Below are 23,336 nucleotides of genomic sequence, written 5' to 3' on the forward strand. Positions count from 1 at the left end.
GTACTCCTACCTATCCTTGTATGCAGGCTTCCCCTCCATGGCACCCACCTGAGATGAACTTTCAGTGTAAAGATGGTGTTCCCTGACAAAAAAAACCAGAAAGCAGCCCTGCTTTGACTTGTCCAGACACAGCCTGAGAGGAGTGAGTAACTCAAAAAGGTCTACAGAGCTGAGGTGCTCAGCTAGTCCAGGGGAAACCTGACATTTAAGTCAAAAGGTGACAGTGCAGCTCTGTTTTGTATCCTGAAGATGGAGGAAAGTGTTAGAGAATCTGTATGAACGATCACTTTATGAAGGGTGCTAGAAACCAATACAGAACTTAAAAGAAACGAGTAAAATTAAAAAAACTCCAAATTTTCTGCCCAAAGTCATGCTAATTTACATTTTACATAGGAAATTAAATCAAAGAGCACAAGGTTCTTTATTTATAGAAGCAAAAGGGAACATAAGAAATCAAGCTGTTATGCAGAAAAGATGGGCCACAGATTAAAAATAATGTAAATATATAATATATACATAATAGACAAATATATATTTATATATTGTAATATGTTGTATACTTAATCTTCTTTTCACCTCTTACAGCTAATATTCTTAGTTTTCCTGACTAACAAAATCTTTATTTGAACTTCCATAGGTTATTTTACTTTGTATGCATGTAATGTTACTTTAAATCAATGAGTTTTATTCATGGATTGATGTGAAAATAGAGATCCCTCTTTCAGCCTACAACACAAATTCTGCACATTTTAGTTTGAATGTGAAACATGAGAACTGTATTTTGTACTCCATTCACACAGGAATCTGATACCACAAAGTATCTTGGAATATTCTATAGTATTCTATATAGGATAAAAACAAGTGGGGCCAGTTTTTTAGAAGCTACGAAGGTGCAGGAATGAAATTCTTAAAACAAGAATATGTGCAAAACTTGAAAATGCATATCAATAAAGCTTTTCAACAGAAATTGGCTGAACATCTCTTCGAGCTTACGTTATTGTCAGTTTTACAAGGTTCTTATTCCATTTTTATCTGACATACAAAAGGAGAGAGAACAGAAAAAAATCAATTGTGATGTTAATGGGTATAATTCTTAACTCATTAGTGTTACACCTACTTACTACTGGGATTAATTTTCTCCTCTGAGATTTAGTAAGTCAGCTTTTCTAAAATCATCTACATTAGCTCCCATCTACCCACCTTTCAAAAGCTTCCATTTTTATTCACATCAAATGATACTTGCGAGGCTAAAATGAACCATTTTGTCAGTCCTTAAAACAGAGATTACACGTTCTTTTTGAAAAAGGCACCAAACAAATGTTACTATTTAATGAACATCTAATGCTGCAGGTTTTTTGGAAGGCTTTCATAAAAGATACTTGGAAAGATTTCAGATTGTGCTACCACCAAGACCACACAAAAATAAACGATGGGTCAGACATCAAGGTTAAATTAATTATTATGAGAGTCCCATAGGGACCCATCTGTCCTGAAGCTGAAAGGAAAAACCAAACAGACTGAGGAGAGAAAAAACATAGACAAGAAATGGACAGGGCAACAATGATTTGTTGAAAATGGTCAAAATAGCTATTAGAACTAGAAATACAGATGCGGACATGTCTGAGTTTTCAATAATATAGCTGTGATGACTGCCACTGGGGACACCAACATAGTGGGAGATGGCTGATGGAATCTGCATAAAGAGAAAAAAGGGACAAAATCTGCCATCCAGCCTGAAAGTGTAAACCATCTGCATTCATTTGCAAGCTAACTAAAGGCTACCCTCAGCAAAGTTATACAGCTAAGGACCTTCTGCTGCTGGGAAGATGGATCTCTGTGACACTACTCAACAACCTCAGCTGGGATCCTGGTAAATGTGCTTGCATTCCCCTGTGTGGGTTAAGCTGTTTTAGGATCACTGCTAGATCCTGTAGTGCAGCACTTAAATGGATGGCCTGCTCTGCAAAGATAATTTTGGAATGAAAAATCATTATTTTCTTTAAGAAGTACATTTGCCTTTGGATTTTGTTTTATTTTCACTTCTGGTCGAACTCTTTTTAAACACTGACTTGCAAGAATTGTTTTCCCTGGGGAGTCTTCTGGACCTATGCTGCAGGGCACTGAAACCATCGGCTCTGCCCATTCTCCTCCTCCCTCTTTCTCCTAGACCTCCTTTCTACTTTTTTCTTTCACTCTTGACTGTGAAGAACAGGAGAAGATCCTCATTACTCTGCTTCGATGCTCTGTAAAAAGAATTTTAAAGCTCCTAATATTACTTAATCACAGCTTTCAGTGCTTGTGCTGCCATAAAACATTATAACAATGGGTTGGCACTTCATCAATTGTAATTTGCTGATATTACAGTCACAGTGCCCAATATAATTGCCTTGCTCTACCACTGACTCATAAAGCTTCTTGATCTTGGTCAATCTTCTTTGCTCTGGGGGTTGCAGGCAGAAATTCTGCTCTAACAGCTCAGATTTTTGAATTTCCAATTCCTGCCCATCTGAGCACTGGAGGATGCATCCCTCCAAATACTTGGCAATACCATTGCCCTCAAATTTCACTTCAAGATACTTAAACCTATTAGGACACATTTTATTCTTCATTATTCTCAATTTCACACATAGCAACTTTCAAACAGAGATAACAACACCAGTTATTAAGAATGAAGGAGCTAGTTTGAAATAAAAGAAAAAATTTAAATAAAATAAAATAAATTTTGTCAGGGCTTTGAATTCCTTGCAGGTCCAAAAGTCCTCCTAACAAGAGTATGACTTCAAACCATACAGATATTCTTATTTCAGGACAGAAGCCACACTGAGGATCAATTTCATTATGTTGTGGGTTTTTTTCTGTAGACAAATTAAAACAAATTATCAGCCCAAATGACTTCTACTGAAGATGAGGGACAACAATAAAGTAAGAAGAAACAATAGCCCAAACTCTCCTTGACAGAACATATTGTTTGTGACTCATGTTGTAAAAGTTATCATTGTGAGCTGTGAATATTTGTTCCATATCCACTTGTAGCTTCTCTGAAGCTGGGACAGAGATGATACTACAGAGGCAGGAAAAACCCTCTCTGCAGACACGCAAGCATGCTTGCTAAACACTTGTAACGAATAAAGAATAAGATCCATGCCATGTTACACTCATGTGGCTGTAAAGATAACTAAATATAATGCTGAGATAGAGACTTTCTAAAACACTGCAGGGGCAAGGTATATTTCAATGTCTGCTGTTTTTTTGTGCCTCTTTCTGCCACCACGGTGTTGCTCTAAAAGCTGTCTTTCTGGGCTTCCTTTACAGAAATGGTGATCCTGGTGAGGAATTTGCTAACCACCCCTCCTAACCACCCATTGCAAAAGCTTTGTAAGCAACTGCAAAAGCCTTTTGTGCAAGCACCTGTGTGAAGGATATGGCAGCACATTGCCAGGACAAAGTGTTACCACAGGGGGCCACAACAAGGATTATATCCACTGTTTGTAGCCTTGGCATGCTAAACCCTGAGATCCTCAAAGTGACCGGCTTGTTTTCTAATGCTCTGGCTTGCACAGCAAGGGTAAGAGCTCTTGTCTGGGCCGTGGGAGCAACCGGGGACATCAGAGGCTGCCAAGCTGGAATTCACTCTATCCAAAGTGCAGGGCTTAGGATGCCATGTGAAATCCCACACACTTCAGCCAATCAACTGACACAAGTGGAAGGCTACTGTGAGAATTAAACTTTGCTTATTCTACACATTTTGCCAAGATTTTGAAAACCACTTAATGGACTTGGACAGACTTGAGGAGTGTTTTCACATTCAAGTACTACTTGTTTAATGGATTTACTTAATAAATATCAGCACTGAGATTTTCAAAACTTCTTTGGGACTTGACCTGCTGATTCCTTTTAATTTTTAATGCAAAATAACATCTGAAGCTGACAACAGAAACATAACTGTATAACTTGAATACTTGCATAAGCTCATATTCAGAACAAGGCCTTCATCCACTATGTGGATGAAATAGGTGGCCTGGAGGATCACTTCCCTTTGGTTTTACAAAGCACTGCACAAATATTATGGCCAAGGCACCCAAGTATCTCATTTGAATAGGCCTTTCGAGTATCCAGATTTCAAATTTATACAGATAAAATACACGTGTGTGTGTGTGTGTAGACATGAATATACACATAAGTGTATACAATTGTATACACTGTATATATACATATATATATGCATATACACATATACACATACATATATACATACATACATACATACATACATATATATATATACATATAATATGTTTGTGTGTCTGGTATGAATGTATATGGATGCAGACATTCCTACTTGGCCCCTGGTGCTGGCTGCCTGCCTGTTTGCATCTCTTCAGAATCTGCAAACATCACTGTTCTGACTCTGCACAACTCCTGCTCCTCTATGGCCACCCAGGATGTGCTAGTGCTTAGAGAACTTCAGCAAGACATTGCACATGTTCCCTACAGTGCAGGTTATGAGGTTATGAGCCCTTCACCCTTCAAGAGCAGCAATTATGGAGAACAGATATCTAGGAGTGGGAGATGCTGCACAGTGCATAGGCAGTGCCAGCCTACAGATGAAACGAGAGCTGGGGAAAGGTGGTGAGGTGCAATGGTGGCTGGCCGTGCAGAGGTCCCCAGTTCACTTCTTCTCCAGCAAAATTCAGGACAGTAACATTGCACTTTCCCCGGACGAGAAAAACAAGGGGAAAAGGATGAAATCTGGGAGCAACCCAGCTTTCCCATTTAATCACAACAAACTTAACATGTCTTAAATATTCAGAATAGAAGAAAACTAGTCATTAACTTATGCAAGGCAGCTGGTTTCCCAATAACAGTTCCTACACATTCTGGTTTTAATATTATTGTTCTTGTCAACTGTGGGAATGCAATGTATATTAATGATGGTTTATTCCAAATTGGTCATTGTCGGAGTTAATAATTAGGTAGTCAGGCACTAATTATCTCTATTTTGTCTCCAATCACTAAGAAATCTGGAGAAACAATTTCAGAGGCAGGCACCAGAGCCACACACAGTACGGCAGGCTCTGCTGTGGGCACAAGAGATTCTTCACTACAGAGAGGCACCAGACAATGTCTGCAAGCAGAGTCAGGGTGATACTGCTCTGCGTATTTGGTGCAGAGTGGCAGCACCTCAGAAAAATACACATGCATGTGGTGCCCATCTGGTCTTTGCACCCCTGGTTCACCCATGAGGGAGGAAAGCTCCTCAAAGACACCACCTGGCACTTGGACAACAGGGCTGCACCGGCAGGGCAACCACTGCTGGCGGCAGCCCTGGTCCCAGGTATCTGGCCAGAAGGGCACCACCAGCAGGAGGACAGGCATCAGTGGGAATAGGTGGAACCACAGGCCTGCACAGAGGAAGTGAAGTCTCACCATTTACTCTGAAATAAGAATCCTGTGAAAATTACAACAGGAAAGAGCTCAGGTTAAAGATGGGTCTGGCACACATGGAATGAGAGCCCTTGGGCACATGGATGGAGGTGCCTGAGCCCCTGCTGAGGCAGAGGACACCCTCAGCACCCTTCTGAAGGTCTGTGCATTCAGACCATGGCTGAACCTGCACTGCTGCTCTCCACCAGCCCAAAACTCACATCTCTCCTCAAATGTGTGCAAAGTATCCCGAATGCAGTCATCCTGCCCTATTTTCTCTGTGCACTGTGGAGATTACACCAAAGGGGAAGCCTTTAGAAGGAGTTCATGGAACATATTTTGCTGACCGCTTTAAATTGAATTGGGTGTACCCCATAGTGCCTTAGCAAACAGCAACCAAAAATTCCCTTTTCAGTAATTCTGTTTTAGTTTATCCTTCTCATATATTTGAGGTTATCCTGCCCTTGTAGGCACAAAACTCCCACAAGATTTCAAGACCAGCATTCACCACCATGTGTTTTAAACTTACCTCAACATAGAGGATAGGGAAAATGCCAATCTTGTCACCCAGCATTCCTTCTGCCCAGTTGTCATCCACCCTCCTGATGACTGTCAAAATTTCATCCTAAAATCAGAGATACACAAAATGCATAATCAGATATTTTCAGTAGAAAGATGCCAATTTTTAGTTACCCACATGATAGCTTAGAGAGTGAGTACACAGAGGAGATCATAAGCCAGGTAAAAGTGTTTCCTGAATCCTGGACTAGCAGCATCCCTGACCCAGCATCTTATCCCAGGCATCCCACTCAAAGTGCACTGAAGCACCCTGCAGACCAGTGCAGCTCATGCTGGCTGTCAGTGGCTCCAAGGGTCTGGGCACAGCAGGTGAGAATAGAAAACTCCTGGCTTCATTACGGGCAGAGAAGAACGTCTGACCCAAGAGGTCACCCATAAATCATAGGTGAAAACTCCTCAACATGAAGTTGCCCCCGGGCACCCAAGAGTCTGTTGTGATCCTTATCTGCTCTGGAACACAATTCAAAGGGAAGCACCAGTTCAGCACAGGTAGTCCTGGAAACACAATGAGGAATAGTATAAGGTGCTCAGCAACAAGCCTACACTTCTGACACACTGAATGTCAGTTTTTCTTTAAATAAAATTATAAGGTAAAATTGCAAAGCAGATAAAAAGCCAAAGATAACACAGCAAAAAAACCAAATTGCATTCACCTGTTGGATCACCTTCAGTTTAGATAAAAGTTAAATTCCTAAAACCACTGGCATTTTAATATTATATTTAATCTAGGGTACCTTCTAAGAATTTTACCAGATTATGAACTTCTTTGTGATTATTAAACAAGAGATAAAGCAAAGTACAAACCGAATAGTTCAAACCCAGAATGTACAAGTCATTAGGAAAACTCAAACGACTAGAACAAAATCCTGACTTTTCCCAGTTTGAACTACTCAGTTTGTCAATGGATTTCTGCTACCATCCCTATCTTCTGGGGTCATCATACTAAACCCAGGTATAAACCAGCACCGCTTTCTACAACAGCTGTGGAAGGCAGCCCTCTCAATGGGGCTCTGCCTGGATGCTCAGATCTCCTACTAGAAAAGGAAGGAGTGGGCTGAGAGAAGCTGGGAAGTCAGCTTTGTTCCTTCATGGCATCCAACATTCCTCTGCTCCTGCGCAAAAATTTACAAAAAAAAAAAAAAAAAAAAAAAAAAATCTCTTCCTCCAGAAAGCTGAGACAGAGTTCCCTGCCGATCTCACTTTTTTTCCACTACTCTGTGAAAATAAAAGCTACATATGGTCTACCACACTCCTTGTAACAAGATACTGATGTCAAATGGCCAGGCAAGGGCACCTGGTTTTTTTGCAGATACTTCTCACATAGAAAAAAACCCAAACCCCACAAATTCCTGATCCAGGATGTTCAGACTACGGATTTGCATTGATAAAAAAATAACCAGAACAAGGATGTGATGTGATGTACTTTGTAGTTTTTGAACATGTGCATTTTGAACACGTGCACTCTGAAATAGTTTAAATGTTTCCTTTGAATTATTCATCTGAATGATCCATTAGGGGAAAGCTCATAGAAATGGCTACAAACGGAGTCCTTCAGCTATTTATTACAGCTGGAAGGATGCAAAAAGAATTTGTGCATTTAATTTCCTGAAGAAACAGATAGCATTCCCTTCCAAAGCCCTGTCTGCACAGACCATTTTTGATCTGTTTAAAGAGCTGACAGTAATGCATCTCTGCAAAGCTTCCACATGTTCTTACAAAAGACCGATTAGCATAAATGTAGAATCTAGGTAAAGGGTGTAAACGAGAAAAAGAAATGATTGCATCACTTCAGGGACCTGCTATGAGTGTTCCTACTTTTTATATTTGCTCAGCTGTTTCCCTAAAAGAGTTTTTTAAAAACACAAAATGTGAGGAGGTCTACACTACATGCCCATATATAATCTTACGTGTGTGTAAGTGCATGCATTTGGGTATGAATAGAATCATAGATTGTTCAGGTTACAAAGGACCTCTTCAGGTTACAAAGGATTGTCGAGTCCAACCATTAACCCAGCACTGCATAAAAATGTATATATATTTGCATCTATTTGCACATGTAAGAAATTAAGAAAAAAAAATTTAAACTGTAGAACCTCAGAAGCTTTCTACCAGATTTTGCTAGAGGCACTGTGCAATCCCATCCCTGGAGCAGGCTGTACAGACACCTGGCAGGAAAGATTTATCCTGTGTTGACTTTGCTCAGGGATGGGGTGGGGAATGGCTGACCTTTGAAGATCCCTTTCAGCTTTACCTCCCATGGATGTATGAAATCTGGAAGCATTTTCACACACTGAACACACTGGTTCAGCCATGTCTGGCTGCTGAATATGATCATATATGAGACATGCATCCTGAGATATGCTGACATTCAAAATGAGCATCTTTGTGGGAGAGCAAAGTGCAAATTCTTGAGAATTCCATTACATAATTAGTTTTAAGAAGGGTGTTGAAAATCTCCAGAATTACAGCAAATCCCAAAAAAATCTTTTGAATTTTTTTTATTTCTAGAAAGTTTCTTTGAATTTGCAGCCAACGACATCATTCTATACAGTGACCTGGTGAAAGCTTCAGCATGAACTATTTTAGAACCTTATATTAGTTGGATAGCTGTGCTACTTATAAATTCCTAGAAAGGTTCCCAAAAGGATCATGAATAGCAAAACGCCACAGATCTCTTGGCACACCACTTCAGCTTTCTGAACTTCACTATTTCACATTGACTAAATTGATTTCCAGGCAGCATAAAGGAATCCAAGCCTCAAATCTTATTTCAAAAGCCAATGGTATCCACTGTAGTTTGGACAAAGATATGTCGTGCTCCTTTTATGCTTGTTGCTAGAGCCTTTAATTATTTGCTCTCTCCTTCTTGCTTGAGTTTCCCTCTATTCATCAGGGCTGGATCAGCCTTGTGACAGGCATGTGGGACCTGCAGTTACAGTTTATAATCATTATCAGAAAAGAAGTCAAAGATAAATCACTTAAAAAGCAATCTGATTGACAGAGAAATGAATCCTTTTGCTGAGAAAACAGCACAAAATTGTGTCCAATAACAGTCATGATTCACAGCCTGATTTTATTCTAGTCATTAATGGCCATTAATGAAGCAATACAGAGCAGCTGTGCCTGCTATTCTACAGAGATAACTACTCCATCCAGAGCACTGGGGAGATCTCAGCGGTGGCAGGATGGCACCATGTGGCACTTGGTGAGGCCAGTGACAGCGCTTGCCAGCTGGCACGAGAATCCCTGTCAACAGCTATTGCTGGGATGGTCCCTCTGTGAACAGCAAATGCTGCTGGAACTGAATGCTAAGGGGCTGCTCCAGAGCCAGGAACAAGTATGGGATGTGATGGTTCTAAGATTAGCATGGCTCTTGTTAGATACCACTGTGGGCTGGGAATGAAAGTGTTGGAAAATGACGGAAACAGTTGATGTTATTAAAAATGTGATGAGCAATGAAGCATGGTGAACAGTTGATGCTACCATGACAGGTTTGAGACTCATCCACCAGTGTTGCTCAGCCTTCTGATGGCCATGTGAAGGCCATGCGTGGTTGAACACCAAAACAAATGTGTGGGCTGAAACTGGATTCAGTGTAAGGCTGGAGCAACTACATGGACAGTCATGGAACTACTTCAGATTTGCACTGCTATACCTGAGAGCAGAATCCTCCTGCACATGGTTTGTACCACTGTCCACAGCCCAGAGAAGGACAGATTATTTTTTAAAACAGAGACAGCAGGATCCCATGTCCATACTGTGGTACCATGTTCGGAGAGATTAGAAAGCTGAGCCAATAAGTATATCCCAAGAGCATGCAATTAGGCTCTGTAGGCCACAGCATGATCACAACTGCACTAGGGAACATCAGGAGTAAAACTTCTGAAACTACTGGCATTAACTTGGTGCAAAGTTGACACAAGGCTGGAACCAGTTGTTACACAGGAAAAATAATTGCCTGGTTTGGCTAACCACTGCCAAACAGTGAGAGAAAACATATTAAGTAGGAAATCTAGGCTGTTCTATCATCTTACAGACAGGGCAGAGGAGAGAACAGAGGTGAGGCCCTATGCCTGTATGTATGGCTTCTCTGGGAAGAGAACTTGAGGGAGAAGTCCAAATGGTGTAAAATAATGACATGTGGGAGCTTTTTTTTTTGCACTGGATACTCATGACAGTTATTTGTCTGCCGCTCCTGATTTTATTCTTACACATAAAAATTTTTAAATTTACATCTTTGGCCTTTTATTTGGAGAGTGTTTTATCTACAGGAGATGAAAATAGGCAAATGGCAGAAGCACCCTGCAGCGCTCCTCATGAAGATCTGTGTAAAGTAGACTTCATTTCCTTGCAACACACCTCTGGAACAATAGAACATTTTCATTTTGAAAACTGCAGCAAAACATATTAGTAAGAGGAAACACCAAATATCCTTCCTTTGTTTTCTTTTACTGTACCAGTAGATATTCTGAGTGCATAGCAACAAGGGGGATGAGAAAAAGCAAAGTCCAGCAAAAGAACAGAACAAAATGATACAGAAGATCCCTATGTTTGAGTTTCCTTCTTATAGCTTCTCTTTAGAGGAAAACTCTTCTTTATTACATGTTTGTAAGTAAAATCCAGTCACAAGTGTCTGGTAGCTTTGAATGAGTTGCAGTACACAAATAGGTTATATTAGTTGTATAAATGTTATACCAATGTAACCCCTCCACCAGAGGAAGGAACAAATAGTGCAAATGAAACCAAGATGTGGTCCAGCATGAAGACATTCAAGTGATGCATGTTGCTCAAAGTGACAAATCACATCTACAGCACTGCAGTGCTCAGGACTCTGTGCAAAGGAACTGACTGCATCAGCAGATGATCTATAATCTGGGCTAAACAGGAACCTTCATCAGCACAGGTGACGGCTAAAATTAGCATTGAGAAAATTGATGAAAACATGATGTTGAAGTCCCAAGATGAAAAATAGATTATTCACTGTCAGGGAGAACAATAGGCAGGGCATAAAAACTCTTACAAGGTGACAGTGTGTGTAGTGGAAGGAGCTAAAGAAGAAAACAGCAGTAGAAAAGAAACCAAACCCCCCTGGGGAAAACACAGTCATCAGGGATAAAAGGATGCCGACAGTAACACGAGGGGTGAAAACAAGGAGAACTGAGAGATTGAGAGTAGAGCTACACAGCAAGAAGAAATGCTCCATGTGAGAATGACATTGGACAGCCGAGAAAATGAGAACTATCACTATACAAAGGTAGTTATTGTAAAGGAGGTTTTCTAATATATGGCACCAAATATATCAAATACAGAAGTGTCTAGGAAGGGACCTGCTGTAACAAAAAAGACCACAACTGCCTGGCATACCTATTAAATTTCTTAAGACTTTAAGAGAAAGCAAGGAATACTTTAAGCAGACAAGAAAGATTGCATCTCAGAGAAGTCACCAGTGTACCTCTGGGCAGGCAGTGAGAAAAACAACACACCAGAAAATATATATTTACTGATAAGGTCTCAGAGGTAACTTCTGGCTAACTTTCTGTTAGTGCACGGCTGTTACTTCTCACTAAGCAGCCCACTTTCTCACAGAGATTCACAGCTCCAGGGAGGCTGGCTAGTCACAGGGTTTGCAGTGTTTGCAATCAAACACTTCACTTGCTATGGAACAAAAGTGCTTACAAATCCTTTGTTAAATAAATATGAGAAAGTATACAGTCTAGGAAATTGCATTCTGCTGAGGAGCACTGCATGAGTGAAAAAGATGTTACATTCGGTGAGAAAATTATATGCTGCAAATAATTCATTCAGCTATAATAAGTAGCTTCAAAAGAGGAGGTCAGTAAAATCCTGGTGAAGGATATTTTTACCATCTATTTCATATTCATTTTCAGCATAACTGTTATTACTTTATGTGATACTATAACAGCTGCAGACAGCTGAAATAAAACAGAAAATGACAATGAACAGGTTCTTCATGGCATTCACTGCCATAAATTAACAATAGGGGATATGATTTATTTTACTCTGGGTTTCTTGATATCCATGAAACCCATCTAAGGTCAACAAAAATTGCTAGGGAGGGGAGTGGGAGGCAAAAAGCAGGTGGGGAGGTGGGAGTGAAAGGGAAAACGTGACATTTTAAATCCAAAGGAAATTACAATATCTCAGTTTTCTCTCATTCCAATGGGAATTTATTAAACATTTTGGTTTAAAAAAACCCAAAGAATGTTTTTTAAATGTCCGCTTTTTACTGTTTTTACATTCTTAAAATAGGAAATACTATTATGATGATAGTGTATTTCAACTGCTAATTGGTATATGGTATGATGCATTTTGAAGCTGAATGTAATTTTAAAACACTGGAACATCTGATCCAATAAGGAACATGAAAAGACACACTTCCAGTAGATTTTTTTTCTTTCTGAAATTTGAGTTATTTTTGGGGAACATTTCAATGCAGATGAAATGCATGCTCTTTAGAGGGGAAAAAAAATGTTCTCAGAAAGTGTGTAGCCAGTTCTACTTGTTGAGTTTCCCTGGCTTTATACCAGCCTTGCTATTCATGACACAGGCTATCTCACAGAGTGCAGGGTAGGTCAGGGAGGCCAGGAAGACCAGGAAGGTGTCCCACCCACCTCAGCACCCCTGTCCTCCTGACCCAGCTTCCAGCACCACATGTGCCCCATCACTCCCTACCAAAGCAGACTTCTGAACAATTTTTAAAAATCTATTCCCCTACCTTGGTGAAGGTCAGGCAATCCTTGTCTTGATCTTTATCCTTTATTTCAAAGTCATAAAGTGCTTTGCCCTGAGGTGGAGCTTGTGGGAGGGGCTTGATGCACTGGATGTAGCTGGCGGGGAAGAAGCCGTGGTTCCCATTGAGCTCCCCATGGTACCAATTCTCGTCCACCTTGCGCCGCAGGATGATGATGTCCCCCTTGTTAAACCTGAGGTCACCAGGCTCTTTTCCCTCATATGTGTAAAGGGCTTTGCCATAGGGAAGCTGAGAAACACTCTGGGGAAACAAAACAAACACCTTTAAGCAATCTCCAGCAGCACCAATATTTTTCTTAGAGTCATTATTTATCTAGAAGCAAACTGATCAGCCATGATCATTTACCAAATTACCCCAATGACTGCAGCAGACTGCCACATAATGCTGTACTCTGGATCTCAGGAAAACTAGGATGTATATGATGGTAAGCCTGAGAAGGTAGGTGTGTTACATCAGAAAAGACACTGTCCATCTCGAGTAGCTCAGCTGAAAACTGCAGTACTTCTTACCCCACCAAGCAGCAACCCTTAATTTTCAAAATACGCTATGTAAGCAGAACTATGTGTTTAAACAACTAAACTTGGGCATGTCTAAAGGTAAAATATTAGACACTTTGACCTTCAGGGTTGCTTTGGTTTCTGAAGCTCAGAAGAGAAACAAAACAATACAAGCTTGATGATTCACAGGGTTACAAAAGCTGGCAAATTGGTAATTTTTCATTGCATTTGTTTGAACAACTCTAAACATTTTTGAGTTTGAAGCTTTTTGTTTAGCTTTCGATTCTGTAACCAAATACTCTTATTTCTTTCAAAATCCCCAAGTCTCATGCTACTCACTGAGGGCTACTGTAAACAGTTATAATGTTCTTTTTTGCTTATGAATTAATGTCCTTGTGGAAAAGTGGAATAGGCAGAATGCCTCAAATCTTTCTTTTAGAACTAAAAAGAGCTCTGAAGCTTTCACTGTCATTAAAAGAATTAAACAAACTTACTAAAAATCATGGCCCATTTAAAAAAAAAAAAGCCTAAAAAGTTCATTGTTTGGTATGATGAAAGAGTGAAACCTATTTGATGGAAGCCACTTGAGTGTGAAGAATTGTTCCCAGAGCTCATCTTGTCCCAGTGAAAGATAGATTATTTCACCCAGGTTGTGACTGCATGGACAACATTTTTGTGGAAGTACCAGTTTATGAAGCCCGTGTCCTCCCTGTCTACTTGCTCCTCTTCTTGCTGAGCCCCACCTAGCAGGGGGTAACAGTGCTGGATACAGCTTCCTGCTGCTTTGCTCCTATAGCAGTTCTTTAATCCACACTGGAGAAGAAAAGGTGAATTTCTGTATTATTCTGTACCATTTTTCATTTTATTTAATTTGAACTAAGAGTCAGCTTGTAAATATATAGCAGCACATAACACAAGGGATGTTAGAGGGGTCCTGTAAAATCAACCTTCTGTAAGCATCTATTTTTTTCACAGTTGTATTTACAAAAATGACACTGTTTGCTTTGCATACACATGCAATTGAGTACTCTGTTCCCTGCTGTGCATCATGCTTGTCAATGGGGTGTCCTATAGGGACAATGAAAAAGTAAAGCTATATTTAATAAAACACCCTGGTATTCCCCCAGGTGTTTCTTATGCCTGTACTTCTGGATGACATTCCTGTGCCTAAAATAACACTCAGATGCTTTCCCCAGGGGGAAGGTGGAGTGGCCCGACAGAAACACTGCATTTCCAGAAAATGAGAAGCTGGGATGGCTTTTCACTGTATTTGTTAAAGCCACAAGCAGAGGCATTTTTCAATTCCGATGGGTGCATTAAACAGACCTGCTTAGGTGGGGTGGGTTTTATACTCTTACACCTGTATCTTTCATCAGGAGGAGAAGCACAGCCCGCTGCCTGCGCTGTCGGCCGGCGCCTCGCCCGCTGCTGGGCGCCAGATGGCCACGGCGGCTGGCGGACACCACACTGATCAAAGAGTAACTTTCTTCAATGCACCTTCACACACAGGCGGTAACTTACTCGTTTTCATTAGGAAAGGCTTTACTACCTGTGCAGGTCTTGGAAAGCTGTTCCACAGATCTTTTTACCTACAGCCCGCAGTGAAGGAGAGAGGCAAACAGGCACAGCTCTTCAGAGCACTAACCATGTTGTCTGGAGGGGGATTTAATTTCATTCAGATGTGTCCCCAGTTCTAATTTTTCTCGTTAGCAATTTGCAGTTCCTCTGTTTGCTCTGTATTCTTCTGGATTTTGCTGTATCTGAACGGAGCTACCCATTTAAAGACCAATTATTTTGGAAGCTACTTCAAACATATCTAAAAAAAGCAAAAAGTCAACAGCCAGCTAACAAAGCATCAACAGTCTCTGCCAAATCAGTGGCAGTATCCTACTGATATTTTTCTCTCTGCCAGGAAGGTTATTTCCCTTGAAAGAAAAGCTCTTCCTCCCTACACAGCATTTTAAAGATTAAGCATACAATACCATCAAACTCCTTAGGTAAAGCATAGATTGCATTAGTCATTCAAAACTAGAAAAAAAAAAACCAACCCCACAATAAGCTGAAAGACTACAGAGCCTTGTAGTAATTTAGAAATAAAAGAATCATTACTTTAATTCATGCTGAGAGAAGACAATTTATCAAAGTGAGACTTCTGCCAGGTGCACACTGCTGATCCAGACACATGCCTGGCAAACACACCCTGTACCACTTACCCAAGACAGGACCTTCCTATTCCCAAGAGCTTTGTAGCAATTCAAGGTCAGATCACTTTCTTTACATTTTAGCCGCTTTCTCTTCCCAAGCCATATTTTTACTATGTAAAAAGGCAACAGCCCTCAGTGCTTCAGAGAAGAAAGTGGATTTTACTCCATTGCACACTTCATCAATGAAATTCTTATGCAACACATGCTGGGCTTTCATTGATAATGAATAGATCTGGCTAGAAGATGATTCAGGTCCCTGTTTTTACCTTCACCTGATACAAATGAAGACATTTAAGAAAAACAAACCAACTGCCAGACATAAATTTGAAATCTGGCATTGTTTTATTCAAAGATTTATTCCCCTTAATGTGTGAATTTGCAGTTTAGCTGCTTGTGTTCCTCTTCTCTTTCATGGGCTTATTTGTGGACCATGTTGTCTAGGAACTGTCCTACACAGAGAAGGTCTGGGCAAATGACAGTGGGAAGAACTTCCAAAACAAACTGTTCCAATTATAAGCTACAGCTTTTCTAATTCTGAATCACAGCTTTTCAATTAAAAACTCTGTAGAGGCACTTTTTAAGGTGAACATGTTATTTAGTGGAAAAGATACTCTCCTACTGAAAAACTGAGATATTTCCCAGCCTTTCTGTAAGGCTCTATGTACCCATTTTGATTTGAGCATCCCACATAAACCTTGCATTTACTGTGGCCCAGGTACCAGTGTCTTTTAATTCTTTGCAAATAAAGCTACTTGTTCTGTTCTAAAGCTTTAAGTATCTGCTCAAACCAACCAGAGAGAGAAATTTAATATCACAATTACAAAAAAAGAAACCCACAAAAAACCCCAAATAACCCAAACCAACCAACCAACCCCAAACACCCAAGATAAACTCTTGAAGCTTCTCTGATGATATATTCTGGCCAAAAGATCTAGATTGCAGTGGACTTCCCATGGCCACATTATTTTAATCATTCCTATGAAGCACATTTTTGGAAATCTCCCTTTATTATTCCTATTTTTGGTTAATTCATAAGTGAGAAGCAGATCAGATTCAGAAAGTTCCTCTGAACTACATCTGAAAGGAGGGAGCTTTAAGCATCTTTCAGAAAGAGAATAAAAACAATCTCTGCTGCTGTTTGCTAGTTGTAATGTGGTTCTTAGAAAACTTCATCTGATCCTGTTTATCTTCTTCATTGGCAATCTTTGTGCAGGCAATTCTGGCCTATCCACCCTCCCCTTCTTCACTTGATTTTCCCAACTCAGAGGAAAGGCAGTCGGTCTGGACTGATCTCTGACTGACATGCAAACTCCCCAAGCCCTGCTGCTAAGCACGTCCCTCCCATCTTATGTTCAAAATCCTGGCTCACACCCTGTCCTATTTCCCCTCAGGTCTTTGTTCCATGCAACAGCATTTCAGTCAGAAATCATCACCTTCAGAATGCCCAGGTGGTCCTTCCTACAAAACCTTCCAATCTGAAACAGGATATAAAGTATTATCTAAGAGATTGGACTAAACCAAAGCAGAGACAGGCAAGGTTCAGGCGAGGCAAAGCACACAGAGGTGTTTCTCCAGCCGCTGCAGGAAGCTCACACCTTCCTCTTGCTCCCTGCTTCATCAGGGCAAAACCTCCTTACCCTCCCTGCACCCATTCTATGCAGGAGCACTGCCACAGCAACTGCTGGTGGACAACACTGAGCCACTGCTCTACACCCTTACTGTGCATGTCACCCCCTGCTCCACCACCCAAGCCTCTGTTCATCCATGGGGCCCCATCTTGGCTTCTTCTGCCTCACTATGTCCAGGGAGGGGAAGTCCCTTTCCAAGCCTGGCCCCAGCAGCATCATGCTGCTCCTCTCCCCATGCCACCCAGCTTCACACTGGCCACTCCTGCATCCAGGGACCAATGTGGTGGCAGCCTGACTGTCCTGTGAGGAGCTCAGCAGAAAACACCACCCCACTGCCTTCCTCCAAGTCAGCTGTTGACCTGTGCTTCACTCTGAGGAGCCCCTGCCATCACTCCCCTCCCCAGCTGCCATGAAATCTGGTTGGGCATAATGCAGGGGAATGCAAAATTAAGCAGCCTCAACATCTGACTGCATCAAGTAGTTGATTTGCCCTGCTGGTTTATTGTGAGGGTAACTGGCATTTGGCTATGAAGTGTATTAATTTTCAAAACTCTGTGTGGGTGTGTATAGAAATAAAAAAAAATTAAGAAAGGAAGAAAGGAAGAATGAAGCCACAATTAATGGCAACAGCCAGTTTCTTTTTCCTGCCACTAAATCCATGCTGGCACGATGCTGAATACTGCCAAAGGTTTCTTTTCTATTTCAGCAATCAATACTGACATGAAAGCCTGAAGCGTTAATATGCTGAAAATCCCCCTTGCAGAAGACTCAATGATACGTTGGCAACTCAATCATTCTGCATTTGTGTTTCAGCAATGTCAAATGGCAGCAGTTAAGCAGAAACCTGCTGGCAAATTGACAAACAACAGCCATGAAGCAATTAACTGGCAAAGCTGGAGCATTCTTCATTATGTATCCTGAAGAACAAAAGGAATGGGAAAAAACCCAAACATGCTTGCTTCCAATAAATTCTCCCAGGAGAAAGCTTAGTAGAATGTGACCAGCACAGATAGAGTAGGTCTTCAGTTCTTCAAAAGTTAGAGAAAATAAACACTTTCCCAATGTGCTCAAAAGCAACGCAGGCGCCAACAGGGGTCAGAGCCTGTCAACTTCTGCATGCAGGACTTGATGGAGGAGGTCACTACTTAAAAGAAAAGGTCTAATGCTTGCCCAAAGTACCATGCAGGTGCCTATAAAACAAGAAATCAAAAATAAAATAAATAGGGCAAGGCATCTAGCTACATCCAGACAGAAATGCTATGATCCAACCCTTCTCTCAAACTAAGACTACAGTGACAACTCCTCTCTACAACAGCAAAACAGAGGATTGTTTTTCTGTAGTGTGAAAGCCATGTTAATGCTGAAGGGTAATTTCTCTTGCCCAAGGTCTTGCCTTGTGCAGCTCAAGCTGTCTAAAGAATGGAAACCTCAACCTGTCTGTTCCAAGGCCTTCCCTTGCACATGGGAATCCCCAAGAGGCAGGTGTGATGCTGCCTGCCCCATGGGGCAGCAGTGTCACCTGACCCCTATGTCAAGAGGATGAAAGAATCAAAGAATTGGAGAAATGCAAAAGGTGGAGAAGTATTTAACTCCTCTTTCCCTTTGATTATCATCTGAGCTAGACGTGAAGCAGGAGGGGATAAAGTCAAACAACCTCAAAATGCACTGCTGGAACAGCCTAATAAGAACACTGCTAGGGACAAACATTTTTTATTTTTTAAAGCCTGTAATAAGTCACTTTAGCAAAACACACTGGCATGTTGCTTGTTGCAGCACTTCAAAATTCTCCAATATCTATCTCCATATCATCCATACTCCAAATATATTTCTGAAGAGTCTGTTCCTCTGCATGAATGTCCATACATTTATTTCTTTCATCAATCACTATCAAGTGTAAACATCCAAAATAAATTAAAAGTTGATAGAGAAGAAAAGAAAAAAGTAATGAAAAGTAACTAAAAGTATGCACATCTCAGTAGTAAAATACAGTTAAACATGAGTTATTACTATAGAGCATAAATAATAATTAAAATACATACTGATAATTTTTTGCTTCATTATTCTGAAGCATCACACATTACTCTGAATTTCCCAGTCTACACAAGCAAAGATTCAGTGGCGACGGTTTGACTGAATTTACATTTTCCAACTGGTAGGAAACTCCCCACAAGCAGGCTGGGTAGCACTTCAGCATATGGTTTCCTGCCACCCATAAGAGCTCTGCAGAAATCCCAGCAGCTGCACTGGAGAGGACAGGGGTTGTGTGATGGAGCATCCATCAGCAGGACTGCTGAGAAGGAGACGGGCTACTCCCTATAACTACCCTATTACTGGGATCTTGGCATCCAAAACCCCCATTCAAATCAGCTGAGAGCAATTTAAATCATGAGCCTGCTCTCCCTTTAGGACAGAAAAGTGGAAGGCAGTCTGGCACAACAAATAACTGCGTTGTGGTGGCAATGACAGCCGTATCTGCTACACTTGGCAGGGGCAGCAGGGCTCCACTTGCTCCTTGCCATCCTGCCTGCTGCACTCACTCTCAGCTTAACACCTTTCCTGAGCAACACCTTTCACCTAAATTAAAACACATCGCTCAGTCAGCCCTAGGAAGCAGGAGAGAGCACTTGTAACCTGCAGCAAGCTGAAGAAACAAGGGGTTGAGGCAAACTTTAGCCAGTGCAGGTAAAACAAAAAATGTATACTACCAGCAGATCTGTGACCTGCAGAGTTTTTAGTGGATTTTGTCCTCAAGAGGAACTTTCAGGACGACAGATCATAAATCATCATCATCATATCTCACAGCAAAAACTCTCAAAAGTGCTCTGTCTTCCGTGTAAGATGGTTTGTCTTACGTGCAGTGGTTCAGAAGTACAGGTCACCTGTCCAACATATCTCAACAGTGACACTGCAGCATTTGCTTTCACAGAAAGCTTATTACAGGAAAATTAATCAAAGAGAATCTAAATTTGCACAAAGAAGCAAAGACAAAACCTGGTTATATGCTATTAGTCAGCTCTGCGTGACAGATCAGTAAAAGCCTGAAAAATCATACTTTGCATGCACAACCTTTTAGAAATCAACTTTAAGAACAAAAGTATTTACGACGACAATAGAAACAGCACTGTGGAGAATGAAAACTGAATGTAACTGTCTATATACTCTGGAAAGGGGCATGTTTATTGATAGTGCCATATAGGTATTAATTAGTCACAATAGAAATAAAACTTCTTAACTAAAGCCTTACTGTTTTATTTGACTAAATGGTTAACTAATATTTAGGCCCTAGACCTTGCTGATGGTGCTGCAGATGGGTTGCAGTCCTTGTGACATCTGAAGACGCTTGCAGACAACACACGCTTGAGGTGTGCATAGCTCCCACCTGGAGCTTTTCCAAAACTAAAAGGTCTTGGGAACATCTCTATACATTTGCAAGAGGTAGACTTTATACATGGAGAGGAAGTGTCCAAACAGATTAGGAGCCTATCTGCCATTTCCAGAAATGACTTCTGCAATTAGCATGAAGATACCAGGGGAATTGCTCAACAGATGGAGCACGAAGGCGGCAGGTACAGCATCATTCTAGCACATCGACATTGCTCTCCAATGAACAGGGAACAACAGTGCTCACCACCCCAGAACAGCACAGGATGGTGTTCATCCTCTTCAGAAATGGGCCAGTGGAGCAAAAACTGATCTTCCAAGAGAATAGCATCTGCCAAGGTTATTTTGTAGTTTATCTGGCAAACAGGCACAACTTGCATTTTACCTTATAAGGTCCATATTTGTAAATAGCAAGATTAAAGAATGTTTCAAAATTTATCTTAGCAAATTCAGTTGCTGAATGCAGCACAACTGAGAAAAAACCAGCAGGTTTTCCACTGCACAGCCTGTCACATAAGTCTGTCCAGGATTCTCTACTTTACTGATATCAGAGCTGAGTTGGTTTTACAGTCCAATGCTATTTCGCTCAGAAAGATTCACAACTTGAATGTAAGAACACATCTGATCTCATAATCACTGCTAATAGCTTCACATCCTCTGAACATCTCACATTGCTCCAGCCCTCACTCACTATCTATCAACATTCCCACATTCAAAGACCTCTCTTTCTTAGTAATCAGTTGTTTAAGAGAAGTATTTTCAAACTACATGCTCCCCTATTAAGCAACACGTGATATTCAGGGTCAGGTTGTATTTCCAACAATGAATTCACAGCTATGGCTGCCCAGAGAATCAGTGGGTAACACCAGCCAGCTGTTTAACCATGTCAGCACAAAGTCCCTCACATTCTGCTAAACCCAAATGCTTCCAAATTCTCTACTCTTTAATAAGTGGTACTGTGAACACACTACTGGCCTTGTAAGTCAGTTTCTGGTTTCAGTTGAACCACTTTAATTCCATTGATCCTGATGAAGCAGTGTGGATGTATAGAAAATTCCTACCTGGTATAAAGCTTTATCTTACAAATAATCTTCTCTGAAACAATGCTGAATGTCTGGCAGCCTCTACCGAGGAGAATATTTAGTGATGTCTTGTGCTGGCCATAGCCTTTACAAAAGCTAGGTATATTCTAAGAATCTGTCCTTTACTTTTCAGGCAGAAAACATTCACTGAATCCTAAGGACCAAGTTTGAGTCTTCTAATCCTATGCAGGGATGTCAGTGAAAGGAGTGGTTGCTGTGCACAGACACTTCAGAGCAGAAGCTGGTCTACAAAACATCCCAACCAACAGCTGAGACAACTTCTAACCCAAGTATGCTGTGTGGCTTCCTGAGAAACCATCAGACAAAATGTGCCTCAGCTGATTGCCTCACAAGGGCAAGAGCCACCAAACACTTCCTGAGCTTCAGGAACTGGTGTTGGGTTAACACAGGAAAAAACACAAATAACAGAAAAATAACATTTTCCAGTGCAACTCGACTAAGCAAAGTGACGGTCATGTGCTATTTGAGCAGTTCAAAGTGGAAAGACAGCACAGTTGGCTGCATTTAGCCTGCCAGAGCCACCAATAGAGACAAATCAAATAGGAGCTCCCTTGAAGCTGCAGAGAAACACAAAAAAACCCTTATATTCAAGGCACTATAACATTATATATTTAAGGTTGCCTTGTGTTCTCAATTCAAAGTGCCTTAAAACCTTTAAATAAACATGAAATCTCTCATTGATTACTCCCCAGATGACACCACTTTGGTCAGAGCCATGACCCAGTTTTCCCAGCCACCTGACAGAAACACTCCTTGCTTGCCTTTTAATAAAAGGGATGAGTTAAAAGTCAGTTCCCTGTGCAATTTTGAGAGCCTTAAGCTTTTTTCAGGCTTCTTCACTTCCACAATGGCAGCATTTACAGCTCTGGAATTTTCCACAATTCCTTATGCTGTAGGTCACAGCAAGAAAAAAAAAGAACACCTTGGGGAAAATACAAAAAGTATTGCATAAAAGCCTATAACATGAATCTGTGCTGTGACTGCTTCATTTGATCTTTCCTGGTGGAAGCTGACGAAGCACGGGATAGCTTACATTTTCCAGCAGTGTCTTTGTAACTCTGCTATCCAGCCCAATACCTCTGGTTTACTTTCCAGCCTTCCCACATCTTTCTTTTTGGCTCCTTGCCTTGTGACTCAAGTGTTTCCTAAGCAGAAATCCTCCCAGTTCCACTCCAGAAAGGACTTTATGGTCCAGTCCTGCTACAACTCATTGGATATTGTTTGTTGTTGTCACGGTTTCCTCCTGACAGAGACCAAGCAGGTCATAGCTCAGATGTCCTACTCCCAGACCCTGCTTTTTTTTGACTTTTCTATTGCCATTTTTTCTCTCTCAGTTGGACCATAGGGAGAGGAGGGGGGTAAGGAAGCGCCTGGACATGAAGCTGCCCCAACAATGGAGTGGGCAGCTGTATTTTCCATCTGGCAAAGCTCCCAGAGCTCAACAGAGGGAGCCCCACTCCGGTGAATCTTGCTGGGATTGCTACCAGTAGAGAAGATACTTCATTATTTCTTTTATTTTTTTTTCCTTTCTTTTTTTTTTTAACATAAATAGATTCACACCAGGAAAAACTTTCTCCTCTCTTTCTCCCTCCCTTCACACAAACTTAACTTAAAGGTTACACAAAAGCTTCTTCCATCATTTCAATCACTGGGAATCAAGAAAATTGACATCTGAAACAACACAAGCAACTTTGGCAGCCTCAGCTTACAGACTGCAGCACCCAAAGAAAACAATCTAGAAAAATTTA

At 41.0% G+C, this 23,336-nt stretch overlaps 1 protein-coding gene across 1 annotated transcript in view; it reads right to left on the minus strand.

Moving 5' to 3' along the window:
• The window catches only part of SH3RF3 (SH3 domain containing ring finger 3), a 245,298-nt gene that overhangs the window by 79,777 nt on the left and 142,185 nt on the right, over positions 1-23,336 (minus strand). The window contains exons 2-3 of the mRNA XM_058851785.1: positions 12,740-13,015; positions 5,954-6,049 (exon numbers count right to left, since the gene is read on the minus strand). Coding sequence (XP_058707768.1) covers positions 5,954-6,049; positions 12,740-13,015 — 372 coding nt within the window. The remainder of the gene's footprint in view (positions 1-5,953; positions 6,050-12,739; positions 13,016-23,336) is intronic.

This window comes from Poecile atricapillus, chromosome 1 (genome assembly GCF_030490865.1).
Source record: "Poecile atricapillus isolate bPoeAtr1 chromosome 1, bPoeAtr1.hap1, whole genome shotgun sequence".
Taxonomy (NCBI): Eukaryota; Metazoa; Chordata; class Aves; order Passeriformes; family Paridae; genus Poecile; species Poecile atricapillus.